General features: G+C 38.6%; 1 protein-coding gene across 1 annotated transcript in view; it reads left to right on the top strand.

The window, feature by feature from the left end:
* TBX18 (T-box transcription factor 18) overlaps positions 1–13,763 on the top strand; it is a 29,814-nt gene extending 16,051 nt beyond the window's left edge. Inside the window, exons 6-8 of the mRNA XM_045498938.1 lie at positions 2,997–3,061; positions 9,109–9,203; positions 10,754–13,763. Of these exons, the coding sequence (XP_045354894.1) occupies positions 2,997–3,061; positions 9,109–9,203; positions 10,754–11,478 (885 nt within the window). The 3' untranslated portion in view covers positions 11,479–13,763. The remainder of the gene's footprint in view (positions 1–2,996; positions 3,062–9,108; positions 9,204–10,753) is intronic.
* The last annotated feature ends 683 nt before the right edge of the window (positions 13,764–14,446 follow it).

Here is a 14,446-nt window from a genome sequence, read left to right as displayed (position 1 = left end):
TGTGTCTCATGACTGGCAATGTAGGTTTACTTTCCATTTTGAGATATTGAATCATAAAGTCATAATTAAAATTAAAAAGCATGTGGAAATAGACAAGAAGAAATGAAAGATTGCCTAGGAAATAAACAAGTAGAATTTGAAAGATAACACATTATTTTAAAACTATAATCCATGTATTATAGGAAATATTTCAGAGGCATTTATCTTATATAGTCATTTTGGTACATGTACAAAAAGGGCTGTTTCTTTCAAGATAGGCTTTAATTGTGACAGAGGGTGATACATAGGCTTATAAGCTGAGAGATCAATTGTGGAGTAATATTTTCATAAAATTAGTAATAATTTCAGAGGTGAAGTATTTCTTTTTGATATTGGTAAGTGTATATATTTCTTTAAGGCTGTGTCAAGTAAGTGCAAAATTGATTTGAGGCAATTTTTTAGTCCATGCAGTTACGGCGAGTTTTCATAAAAAATTGTGATGTAGTTGAGGCTGATATGGTATGTGGTAGATTTTTTCTTCTTTAGTTTTAGTGATCAACAGAATTATTTTAGCTCTCCACTTATTACGTTTATTTACATCTCAGTTAGATGTTAAACTCTGTTGTGGTTTCTGTTGTTTTAAAGCTTATGAGGAGGTTTGGATTCTGTCCTCTGCATCTTACTTTAGGGCTGGGAGGCTCATCCCCTCTCATCCATGGGGAGACGCCAGCCCCACAGCTGAAGATGTCCCGTTCTCTCATTCACATTGTCATGCTTTTATATAGACTTTTAGAAACAAGCATGAAATTAACCTTTAGAAGGACTGGAGATTATTAGGAAGATATTCTTAAAATATGTTAGGTGCAGAGAATGAATTTTTTTTTTGTTTTAGGAAAAATGCATAGGGAGAAAAAGAGCTGAGATATTCACTACCTTTTAAGGAACCCCAGTTATCTTCTTTCTCTCTCTCTGCCTCTTTCTCTGTCTCAAGCACAAACAAATTAGCCATGTCAAATGTGTGTATTCTCCCAGCCTTTGTGATACAATAAACAAGATACAATAAGCTTTTGGTACATGTTGGTCACTAACACCAGTTGATAAACATTGACAAATCAATCAATTAATAGGGTAAGAAACTTAGAAAGGAAATTGATAATGACAAAATGCAATGATCATTTTTTATCTTCTTGGCTACTATTTTTAAGAACTCATGGAAAATTGGTAGGCAGCTTAGCCTGGTGGTTAGCATGGGTTCTGAAGCCTAGAGTCCCAGCCTAATTGTATTGCCAAGTAACCTTATGAAACCATAGGAAACTTAAGCCTCAGTTTAAAAAAAAACATAAAATTGGGATAATAACTACGTATAAGTTGCCATGAGAATTAAATGAAATATGTGTATAAAATTCTCACTACAGCATACATAGTATGCACTCAGGAATAAAAATAATGATAATAGTAGTATATCTCTATTCAGACAAGGCACCATTATATAAATCTGTACTCTTTTTTGAAATGCTACTTTAAATGAACATTTAAGTTATTTAATGTTATTTAAATATTATTTAAATGAACAAAGAATTAAGCCATAATGAATTATAAAGAACTCCATCAATGACAGAATGGCAGTCATGCTGAATTAATTAGCAAACCTTTACATTATATCCTTCATAAGGTAGTTTTATCCACATACTAAGACAGTATCATGTGGAGCACATGTATCTCAGGTACTGCACACAGCACACAGAGGACAATATAGGGGACTGCAGAAGACTTTTCAAAGATGCCCCCCCCCCTTTTTTTTTTGGTCTTAGTGTTATCCAATAGTTTTCATTTGTCCTTAGCCAAAATGGTACCATCGGAAGTATGTTCATTAACTTGGTAGATTCCACTAAACCAAAGAGCATAAAAAACAAAGCATGATGTGCTTCTTTGAAAATAGGCTGTAAATTCCTTTGGGCAAGGTGCAGATCTGTTAAGAAATAGATGAGATGTTGTTTATTAGTGTCAATTACAAGATGGTATAACTAAAAAATATGTTTAATGGAAATGATTAGGCCATCTGTAAAAATTCTACCCCCAAATTTTAGTTAAAATTAAAACATCATTTATTTCTACTACATGAATAGGATTTAATCTCATTAGAGTCTTCCAGTAGGGTTACCTCTGGTTAGACATTCACTATATTGCTCTGACCAGGTCAGGATTCAACAGAAAAAAAACAGGAAAGAATAAAACTTTAAGATGAGAGCCATAAAGATGATTCAAAGAGAGACAAAGAGGGGCGCCTGGGTGGCTCAGTCGGTTAAGCGTCGACTTCAGCTCAGGTCATGATCTCACGGTCCGTGAGTTCGAGCCCCGCGTCGGGCTCTGTGCTGACCGCTCAGAGCCTGGAGCCTGTTTCAGATTCTGTGTCTCCCTCTCTCTCTGACCCTCCCCCATTCATGCTCTGTCTCTGTCTCAAAAATAAATAAACGTTAAAAAAAAATTAAAAAAAAAAAACAAAACAAAGAGAGACAAAGAAAAATACAAAGGCAGAAAAGTTAAAGAAGTGTATATTACCTTCAGAAGAAGAGAGGAATATGTTGAAGCTTAATAGCATTCAAGCATATAAATAACTTGAATAAATAGAAGTTGGATATTAGCTGTTATCCATTACCAATAAAAATAGGATTAAACCATGTCACAGAGTTAAAGGGAAGTGCTTTAGTTCAGAGGGATTGAAAACAAAGGACAAGTTATCAAGAGAAGATTCAGAATTTCCTTCTCTAGTGATATTAAAAGCAAAACAAATTTTATTTACAGAGTTTGAGTATGGATGGGGATTGTCTTTTTCTTAGCAGATGAATGTCTAGGTGATTTCTGAAATTTTCTTTTGATTTGCAGCTAAAATAATAAAATACCTGAGAAATAGGGGAGAGTCAATTTTGGAATTACTTGTAGTTCTTCTACCATTTCTGTCTTTAATAAACTTCCTTGACATTTCTAATATTTGATATGACTTTTTTCCTGCTCTGCAGATAACTCGCCTGAAGATAGATAGGAATCCATTTGCCAAAGGCTTTCGAGACTCTGGGCGTAACCGGTAAGTCTTAGTGAAGAGCATTTTGGCTCTGATAAATATATTTGGCTTTTTATTGTGAATTTTACATTACAAGGTAAAGAGTTAAATTTACTGACATGATTTTGAAATCATTTTCTGATGAGGATTAAAATTTGTCGCTAACATCGGGCCTTGGAGGTAACTTAGTTTTGGGTCTAGTGCTGGGGTCTGCCCATTCCTAAGGTGAACTCTGATGTGTGATGCTGGCTGAAAAATGGAAGTTCTCAGGGTAACAGTGCAGGCCACCTCTGAAGGGGGCTTGAGGAGACCTGCCCTTTAGGCACAGGGGCTTCAGTATCTCAAATCAATAGCCTGCCTTTCAGGCCCTGGGGCTTCAGTATTCTAAGTCAGTAGCCTCTGTGCATCTGCTCACGGTGTAGAATTTGCTTAGTGATATCACAACAATCTATTGATTCTGTCTTTCGAACATGATGGGGTTTCTCTTTCCCTCAGATTTCCAACAAGAATATGAAACTACTCCCCTTTGCCAAGAGAGCTGATGTTCTTTAGTTTCCAAATTTGTCTTGGCTCCGCTGACAGCCACACACTTGTTTATTTTTTCTGTGGCGTGTTTTATGGTGTTTGTACTAAGTGGGAGAGCTACAATAATGAATTCCACTCTATTACTTTTATCAAAAAAGCAGATCACCCTAGTCTGTGTGCCAAGGGTTTTTGAATTTATTGATATGACTCTATTCCAATACAGTTTGGTGCAACATTTTCTAAGATAAGTATTGATAGTAACAGTTATAATAGACTAACGTTCTCCAGAGGCCTCTTCAGGGTAAGGCTTTGCCTTAAATGTTTTTAAAAGCATTTTGCTTTTAGAAAGAAATATTTGATAAAGTTTTATAATTTTACTCCAGAAATTATTCTAATACTTCTTGAAAACTTGGTATTCATAGGCTGTGTCTATAGGAAGTCAAAATCTCAATTATCTTGTTTTAGGAACTGTTTGATTTAAAATTGTTGAGAGGAAACAATCAGGTAGTAGTCCAGATTTTTCATTCTTCCAGTTGATTAATCAGGCAAGGTTGGTGCAGACAGAGATTTTTTTCTCAGAATACACTCAAGTGCTTGAAGAGGTTTGATTTCATCTTCATATGCAATGGCATTGTTAAAACACTGTGCAATGGGAGGACTAAAATGCAGCTGAAATGCACTGAGAGCGGAGTAGCCTTTAACTTAGTGCAGGTAGATCAACAAGACTGACGAATAACAGGACTGGCCAATAATTCCCTCTGAAATTCTTCATTCTGTAGGAAGATTGCAGGTATTCCTATAATACCTGTTGTCTGATATATTGAAATTATTCTGTCTTTTTTTTAGATGTTTGTTTCAGTGTGGAGAAAACTTTGCTTGGCTTTTGCTGTTACATTAGCTCTTAGTTAACTTTGCTGTTCAGAGGAGTTTTTAAAAGCTGAATAATTTAGTAACCGAGGTGGTCACTGGTGAGGGACTGAAGGGAGCCTTTGGGGTGACTTCTTTTCTACCTTGACAAGCACTTAATGGAATCTTCTTGTGGTTTTGGTTATAGCAGTATAGTATTTATCCATTTAAGAGTCTTACATTACTTCCAATTCGTTATTTTTTTTAAAGCAGAGAATACATTTATTAAAACTCACTGAAACTCCAGGAAGGCAGCATTGAGACGTAAAGAATATATAGCCAGGAACTGTGTCCAGCTTCTCCTATAGGACTAACCTACCAAACACATCACTGCTGTCAACACTGGGAGAATCACACTGCTTGTATACTGTCGGTTCATTTTTGAAGCAATACATTTAAAAATATTTTTAAAGGTGTATTTTGGATAGATAACAATAGTGAATGAGCCTACAAATAGAAGTGAGATGATAAGATGCATATGACAAGTTTTCACAAAGAATTCTAGAAACATCAGCATAATGAAAAACATTGGGTTTTTAAAATTTGGTCAGTGAAAAAATATCTGTGGGTTTGGTGAAAATAAACTAAGTCTCTGTTTGGTATCATGAAGTCAGAATACTAGGTTTGATATGAATTTTTTCCTTCCCTTTGTTTTACAAGTATAGAGTTGTCGCATCCATGGTGCTTGTTCCTATTTCTTTACTGACTCTTAATTTTTTAGTTTTTAAAAAAATTGTTTTAAATTTATGTTAGTTGTTTTTGAGAGAGAGAGAAACAGAGTGTGGGGTGGGGGGTGCAGAAAGAGAGGGAGACAAAGAATCCAAAGCAGGCTCCAGGCTCTGAACTGTCAGCACAGAGCCTGAGGCAGGGATCGAACTCACCGACGTGATACGAGATCATAACCTGAGCTGAAGTAGGATGCCCAGCCAACTGAGCCACCCAGGTGCCCCTAAAATTTTTAGTTTTTAATGGACATACAGAACATAATGAATTATGTTTTAACACTTACTAAATTTTAAGTTTTAACACTTTGTTAAATTTTTTTTGTTTGCACCAATTATTTAAGCAGTGTCGCAGTACAAGAAAAACATGTTGAGCCTATCTATAGCTTTTTGTTAGTGAAGTAAATAATTTTAATTTTTAGCTTATTAAAATTAGTTTTCCTGCTTATGATAGATAGCTCTTCAGTCCTTATTTTGGAATGCTAAATATTTATAAATCAATATCCTCTTTTTAAAAATTTAATTTTAACATTTTCTATTGATAAATGCAAAAACACATGTATAGAGGAGCGGATTTGGTCAGCTTTGAAGATTTCTAACTTACCTATTATTTTCCTTTAAAAAAGAGTAAGTTATATGTAAGACTTGGAGGGTGCCTTGGTGTTGAGGGCTTGGGGAAGGAGTGATATTTTTTTCACAGAAATAGAAAAGAAAGCCCAAGAGAAAAAGTTAATTATATTTCTTTAATACCCCTGGTTGTGTTGTCTTGTTGATACTACTTTTTAACATAAATTTTGTTTTTATTTTTCCCCACACATGAAATAAACAAATTAAGCAGGACAAGAAATAAACATGGACTTGTGATTTTTTAAACTTTATAAAACAATTTGCTTTAATTAAAAATTATCCCTTCCTGGTTATTTATGGCTCCGCAGCCTATTTTATAGGAATCAGTAGCTTCAACCCTTAAAAGCTCTCCTGCAAGACATTTGCTACGTGAAAGAGAATTTATGTGCTGAGAATAGTTTCATTCTTCAGTTAGGCCTTGGGTTTGACCCTATAAAATTTTTTACTCAGGAAGGTACAGAAATTTCTCTGCTTTAAATACTTCAGGAAAAACATAACCATTTTACTAAATAAACTTGGCCATTTGATAGCATAAATTAGGGTGGTGATAAAATGTGGAAATTGTTCAAAGGCATCTTGTATAAATTATCGCCTTGGCTACACTCCTGCAGGAGGTGCTTTTATCTTTTCTTTAACTAGATGGGAAAAGTCTCCATTACTGGAGAAAATGAAGGCCTTTTTTAAAAAGTCCAGATTCAGCTAATAAATATTTTATAACTGTTTCCTGCACAATATCTGAAATCTTTTCTGGAACTTGCAGTGTGAAACAGCAGCCTCGAGAAAAATATCGATAGCTCCAAGTCAGCTGACTTGTCGATATGTCACCTTCAGAGCATCCCTTTAAAGCTTGGGATTATACGTTTGTGATGATCAATAACGTCTCCCCAAGAATTTGGTCTATGGATTTGTATTTGAAGCATAGTAAAGTTTACACGGCTAAAACAGATAATGCAATAATGCACATCTCTGCAGTTAATACATGTCTAAGTCCAGTGGATGCTTATTAATTACCTCTTAGCAAACTCCCCTTGAGACTACTCCGTGACCACTTTGGTATCCTTAGTACTTAGAACTGTGATTACTAGAACTCATCCATGTGGTAATAAAAAAGCAGTTTTATACAAAACTGCATCCTAACATTCTTTAGGATTAAAAAAAAGCTTGTTTCTAGAAAGTCATAAAAACTGAGTACAAGCTAAATATAGATGAATCAGATAAGTAGTCTCCAGCATTCATTAGTTGAGTATTAAATGCAACCTGCAGGCTACATGGGTTTTGGGACTGACCAAGCTGCCAAACTGCCCCCAAATCAATACTTTCATGTATGTAAAATATTACTGAGTAGAGTGATCTTGCATTTGGCTTGTAGTCAGCCACAGATATGATGTCTGGTTTTGGAAAAATCACTTAGTAGCAAACAATTTTAGCGCTAGGAAATGAGGCAGAGCTTTTGTAAAGAATCCTCACTTTGTGGGAAACTGAAGTCCAGGGAGGTTAAAACATTTACTTAGGGTCACACAATGAATTTTAATGAGTTGCAGCCACAGCCCAATTCTCCTGACCCCCAATCCAGTGTTCTTACCATGAAATAATCCTCTCTCTGTGCAACACTGATTATATCCAAAGCCAGATTCTGCCCTTCAACTCTCAGTGCAGCCCAGGTGTAAGGCATGTGCAGGGTCCACTCTGTTCCCCTCTCTCCCCTTTGGCAGCCCAGTACTAGCACCTGTGTGGGGCTGGTGATGGCTCTTTGAAGTGCTTTAAGAGCAGCACCCCCTGAACTTACGACTTGAGAGATGAGTCAGGTCCATGCTTGGGCTCACGTGAGGATGGCTCATACACACAACCGGTGATGGGTACTCACACCACCCATCCACGCACATATTGCTGTCCCTTCTATCACTAAGATGTGGTAGTGATGCTCCGTGGAGTCATGATAGACGTGAACAAATTAATAGATTCTATACTCTGAACACTCTAAGGAAGTAAATTCAGTGTGTAAAACCTTAGAACAGTAGGGCAAGTTGTATAAGATGGTTTTATCTGCCTATAGCACTCACTATGAGTGTTTAGAGAGTTTTCCCCATGTCATGTAGGTGATATGACTCCAGGATGAGGGGGGTCCTGTAGTCTTTGTTCATAGTTCTTATTTGGGGATGCAAGGTGTCCAGAGGAAGTAGCAAGTTGAGCACAAGCTATTAGAGAAAGACCTGATCTTTAACATTTGCATTAAATATAGATTATCTGTGTTAAATAAAAGTGTGTTTGACAATCACAAGAGATGTCTGAGTATTGCTGGACACTCAGAAAGCAGGCATTTCCTACAAATCGCTTAGGGCTGTGGTAGTTGAGGGAAGACTGAGGTCTTGAGAATGGGTGAGTGAAGCGCCTCATTTCCAGAACATAGAGGACTTAGTTATCTGATGTAAGGAGAAGAAGATTCTGAATCACTTATGGTAGGAGATACATACATACCTTTATGTATCTATTTAGAGTAGTTACCCTTGTTTTCAAATATACATATTTCATGTAAATGGTTTACAACCAACTTGTCCTGTGTCTTTAAGTATCCATTCATTAAGTGTATGTAAAGGTCTGAAAAGAATGATGCTGATACTAGCCCCAGATACTACACCAGCCTGTGAGATCACCTTCCTGTGTTCCTTCTGCATGTTGGGCTGAGAGGTCAGTGCTGCCTCCTACCTTCCTGGACTCCCTGTTGCTGGAGGGGAGCCCATCCTGGCTCTACTGGGTGTGGTGGAGATTGCGCCCCCCAGAGAGTAGTCAGTTTTCTTTGGATGAGTGCTCTTCCAAAGTTGGCTACCGAGGCACTGAATGATGGGCAGAAGTGCCTCTTCAGCAAAATTGGCTTTACAGGGTCATGCTTTTGTCACAAAGCCTTGCTCATCAGAGGGAGAAGTAATGTTACAGGGAAAGAGGGTGGATTCCAGATCCCAGCAGGGCCTTGGACTCACATCAGCTAGGATGGACCTCTTCGCCTCAGTTCCTTAGCACAGAGGGACAGCTTTTTATTCTCCGAGGTCAGCTTAGTTTTCTGAGAATGTTAACAGGACATCTTGGGTGGTTTCCATCATCTTGTGCACCTGGTGACAGAATGTAGCCCATCTCTGAAGCATTTCTTCATGACTGTGCCAAACTCCTACCCTACCAATGTGGGGGGGCCACCATCAACACTGGTGATGTTTTTTGAGCTGCTTATTACTGCCGAAAGCTCCAACTGCTCCTAACTAGGCTTCTTTTGTCCGCCTCCATCCCGATCCTTCCATTTAGAATGGGTTTGGAAGCCCTTGTGGAGTCATACGCATTCTGGAGACCTTCACTGCGGACTCTCACCTTTGAAGATATCCCTGGAATTCCCAAGCAAGGTAAAACAAAGTCTCCTGGGTCATACATACAGCCAGTTCTTGACTGGAAGTTCGGGCACTGAAAAATGAATGAGTCATTTGCATCTACAATGGTGACCTCATTGCCAACATCCTCTTGTGACAGGATCCATCTCTTCTGTGTGGAATGAGGATGGGGACCAGAAAAATGGTCATAGGTGAAGTCTTGGATGTTTTAGGCTGTTTATATATTTCACGACCTTTATGTCACCCTTAAACGTCTTGTTAAAATTAGCATCGGACTGTGAGCTCCTGTGCCAGGCGCACTGCGCAGGGAGTCGCCAGTGGTGGTCCCAGTTCACCCTTTCTCGCCAGCTTCTTTCTTCACTTCCTTCAGCAGCATTGCCTGTAGACACGGTTCTCCTGTTGGATTTATGTTGAGAAGGTCAGGCACACTCAGGCAGACTTCTTCTGGCTCACCTCTGAGTATTTCCCCCAAGCTCAGGCTAGTGTTTCCTCATGGAGAGCTGCATGCCAAGGAATGATGCTTCCTTCTCTGCTCGGTAGGTAGGACTCTCAGCCCACTCCTGCACTCAGGCTTTTTATGCCTGATCCTGCCCAGCAACCCGGTGACAATTAACATGCTGGGTTTTAGATAATTATCATTGACCGGCTTGGGCTTTTAGATTATTTTGAGAAGCTATATAAAACACTGTTGATGGAGGAATGAAGGCTTTACAACCTGTCCAGCCTGTTGGAATTCTTCTCTCCCCCTAACTTCTGTCAAGTTTGCAAACATCAATATGCCAGCGAATCCAGAGAGGGGAAGAGGGCCACCACCACCATTATTGATTGGACCCAGGGTTAACCACCCTCTCTGTTTCAAAGGACTGTTTCTATGGTGGGCCTTTGCTCTCGTGTCAGCATGTGAGTCACCAACCTGTTTTCTGGTTGGAAATAAGATTTTTGAAGTTCTAGACTATTGTCTTCTTGCAATAGCCCTCTGGGGTACAGCCATTGATGCACACAAGCTTTTGGTGGGAAGATGCAGATGTGTTTGAGGCAGGATGTGTCTTTGACCAGTTTGGCTCTTTCCTTTAAGTTACTTCTATTTTCTTGCAAGAAAACATATCGACCCAGAGCAAGGTCTGCTGAAAAAGTAAAATAAGGAAAGAAGACAGATGATGACTATACTTTCTGAAGACGATACAGAGTGAGATGAAATTTATAAAGTTGCCAGAAAAGTCAGTATTCGTAATATTTATTAGAGAAAAATCCGAAGCCTTTGGGAAAGCTGGTGGAGGGAGAAAATGTGAAAATTCTATGTGGCAGTGTCCTAATATCCTCTGCAGTAAAAAAAAAATTATTGCCTGGGGAGATCATTTGCCTTGGGAATATTGAGAGGATCTGTGTCTAACATGTTGCTGTCGGAATTCAGTTAAGTTATAATTCCTTGAGAGACAAAAGCATCTCCTTTTCGTTGTTCAGCGTAGGCTTCCTTGTGACAAGCTGTGTCTCACTCATGCTCACAAAATTGAAAGGCAGACATGGCTGTAGAGTCGTTGCTCTTTACATTTCAACTTCTTTTGTAGGAAGCACGAGTTCCTCCACATTGCTCCAAGGCTCTGGGAGTGGTGTCCCTGCCACCCACCCTCATCTTTTGTCTGGCTCCCCTTGCTCCTCTCCTGCCTTCCATCTGGGGCCCAACACCAGCCAGCTGTGTAGCCTGGCCCCAGCTGACTACTCTGCCTGTGCCCGCTCTGGCCTCACCCTCAACCGGTACAGCACATCCTTGGCCGAGACTTACAACAGGCTCACCAACCAGACCGGCGAGACCTTCGCCGCGCCCAGGACTCCTTCCTATGTGGGCGTGAGCAGCAACACCTCTGTGAACATGTCCATGGGCGGCGCTGATGGGGACACTTTCAGCTGCCCACAGACCAGCTTGTCCATGCAGATTTCGGGGATGTCCCCCCAGCTCCAGTACATCATGCCTTCACCTTCCAGCAACGCCTTTGCTGCTAACCAGACCCATCAGGGTTCCTATAACACTTTCAGGTTACACAGCCCCTGTGCCTTATATGGATATAATTTCTCTACATCCCCCAAGCTGGCTGCCAGTCCTGAGAAAATTGTTTCTTCCCAAGGAAGTTTCTTGGGGTCCTCACCGAGTGGGACCATGACCGATCGGCAGATGTTGCCCCCTGTGGAAGGAGTGCACCTGCTTAGCAGTGGGGGTCAGCAGAGTTTCTTTGACTCTAGGACCCTAGGAAGCTTAACTCTGTCATCATCTCAAGTGTCTGCACATATGGTCTGATGAATCCTTGAAGTTTAAACCATATTCAGATTGGTCTAATGTATTTTCTTTTCTTGTTTTCTTTCTCTTTTTCTTTTTTTTTTGAAAGCAATATGAAAAGAAACTATCAGTAGCTTGTAAGATTTACATATAATAGGAAGTGAAGGCTCACTGAGTGTTTTGACTTTCTCATGGTGAGATTGTAATTATCTATGGTATATACATATACCGTATATAGCATGTGGAGTTTTGCAGCCTACAAAACCACATCCTCCCTCCCCCCTACCCATTTCGTCTAGTTGCACAGAGTATTGGCATAAGTAATAATGTTTAACCAAAATTCTCAGACTCTTTTAAAAACCAAACAGCAAACTTAAAACTTGGCAGTGATACTAACCAGACCAAGACTTATAACTTAATTTATCAGAAAAATGCTCTACACAGTTTCATACTTGAGTGTTGATAACTAACAGTAACCAGCACATGGAGTTTTGTGATTTCTGTTATTCTTGGGCACAATGTGAGAACCTAAAATGCAAAAGCCAGTTGAGGTCTTGGTATTAGTTCTGAGGTATTTGTAATCATGAAGGATTAGCTTTTGTGTTCTTGCTTGCTCTTGTTTGTCACAGATAGTAGATGACCTTGGTTCTGTAAAAATCCATGACCTATGATAATTTTTCACTTAAGTAAAGTGGAAGAGAGGCTTGTACTTTCTTTTCACTTTCCATTGGGTATATAAGAGGTACTTACTCATCTGCAGAGAATAAATTTCTAGTATTTTGGGTTTTTTGTTCATTTTATTTAGCTTAAGTAGACCGTTAAAGAATGTTCTAGTAAACATTTTTAAATTCCAGTTTTTGCCAGGGAAGGAACACATGATATGAGTGGAATGGTAAAAAGAAAATAAATCCACCTCAAATTCTTTGATTCCAATGAGAAGTGTCTGTCTTTTTAAATCAAGAGGAATAATGTTGTCAGCTATCCCTTAGATTTTTATAGTGTGGTTTTCATTCGGGATATTTTTTCCATTTTGCTTTGAGATTCCTGATCCATGATCTATAAGGAAAAAGGCATTTATGCTACTTATTTACGTCTCGTAACTCCTACAAATTGAAACCTCCCTTCCTCCTTAACTTTGTTTCTTTGAGTCTTTCCTGAAACAGATAGATTCTAGGCTTTTATGGTATTAAATAACACTGTGAGGAATTTCAGTGGGTTATCTCCAGCAATCTGTCTTTTGGGGGTTGTAGTGCAAAGGCCAAAGCCCATTACTATAAAGACCCTCTTACAGGATGAAGGAGGAAGATACTAATTATGATAAAGGATCTATAAAACTTTTAACCTCAGCAGCATTTTCGACCTCAAAACTGGAAAAATGTAAACAGAATTAGTTTTTGAAAAATCCCTAAAATAATGTATACATGGCTGAAGATTTCAAAACAAGTAACTTCGATAGCACATTATGAGATGAATCAGAAAGGCTAAGAATGCATGGTGAGGAGCATTACCATCTGTCTGTTGAGAAACTAAAGTAATACGTCTGTTCCTTGACTCATTAACGACCTTTCATATATTTGTCAAGCTAAAGCAGTGTGATTTCCTTTCATTTGTAAACAGAATTGCTTTAACTCTTCCCTAGTTTAGATGGGGGAAAGGGTGTAGTTCCTGATTTGCTTCTTTACTTTAAAACAACATGGCTGTTAAATATTTAGGCTGATAATTATTTGAAAAGTAGTTGCACAGGATATGACTCTGTTTATGGATGTTGATAAATTTCCCCATGGATTCTGTAACAATTCATCAAATTAGTATTGATTTTTAAATTGAAGATTAGCACGAAGGGACACAAACTATTTCCAGTAGGTAGATCTGTATAAGATGTTTGTGTGTGGTGTTGATTGCTTGACAGAGATTTAGGAAAAGTCCTCATGAGTACATCCCAGCCTTAATGCTTAGTACAGTTCAAGAACAAGAGTTTTCTATCTTAAGAAGACATGGAAATTAATTAATGATCCATCCCCACATATACTAATAGGGAGAGCATTTTCCTTTTTGCTGTTGGTGATATGAAATGATACCACAATACGAGTAGAATTTTTTATTAATTTTTTTGATTTAGCAATATTGTACAAATTGCTGTTTCCTTTAGGCTTTACTGTAAATATTAATCACCATGTCACTTCAAAGACTAGCCTTTTATCATTATATTAAATGACATACATGCATTGATAATTATAATTATATATCTGTATTTTATTAAAAAAGTGCTTAAGAAATTATATATTAAAGTGTGTTACTAAACCCTTTTATGACTTTGGAGGGTAATCATTTAAAGTGTCTATAAATGTTGTTCCAAGAACAAGCACACATATGAACACCCCAAGCACAAATTTTGTAGCTTTCGATTACAAGGCATGGCAAAATGGGTCTGGCATTCATTTTTCATGTGTTAAATATAATTTCTTGGTGCCCTGACCATGTCATTGAAGGTGAAGCCCTGACAAATGTTGAACACATGAAAATTCAAATGTAAGAAGAGAAGGACATGGTGGTATGTTTTGTTTCTGGTCCAGGGGAGAAGGGCAAGCATACAAGAATGAGGCGCTTTTACCACTGACCAGTGATGACAGATCACTTCTAGACCCCTTGACTGGAAAACATTCCAAGGGACATTGTGATGAGGTGATGTTGCTGCTATCACAGCCAGTCACATTTTGAAAATTAACACTTGCTTCTATACAAACTCCTTCTCAGAGGTCAACAGCTTTTCACAAGCAGGACACCCACTTGCTGACCCCTGATTTCTGGAATGTAGGGGGTCAGGAGACTTCCACAGTCCCCAGAAGAGATTGGAGCACAAGGTTGCTGATCTAGCAAAGGATCACCCTCACTCTTCACATTGATTAATGGAATTTTGAGCAAAAGAAACCTCACTTTAAAATGTGAATTCCTCTCGGGGTGCCTGGGTGGCTCAGTCGGTTGAGCACCC

The sequence above is a fragment of the Leopardus geoffroyi genome, chromosome B2 (genome assembly GCF_018350155.1).
Source record: "Leopardus geoffroyi isolate Oge1 chromosome B2, O.geoffroyi_Oge1_pat1.0, whole genome shotgun sequence".
NCBI lineage: Eukaryota > Metazoa > Chordata > Mammalia > Carnivora > Felidae > Leopardus > Leopardus geoffroyi.
This window is presented reverse-complemented; position numbering and strand designations above follow the sequence as displayed.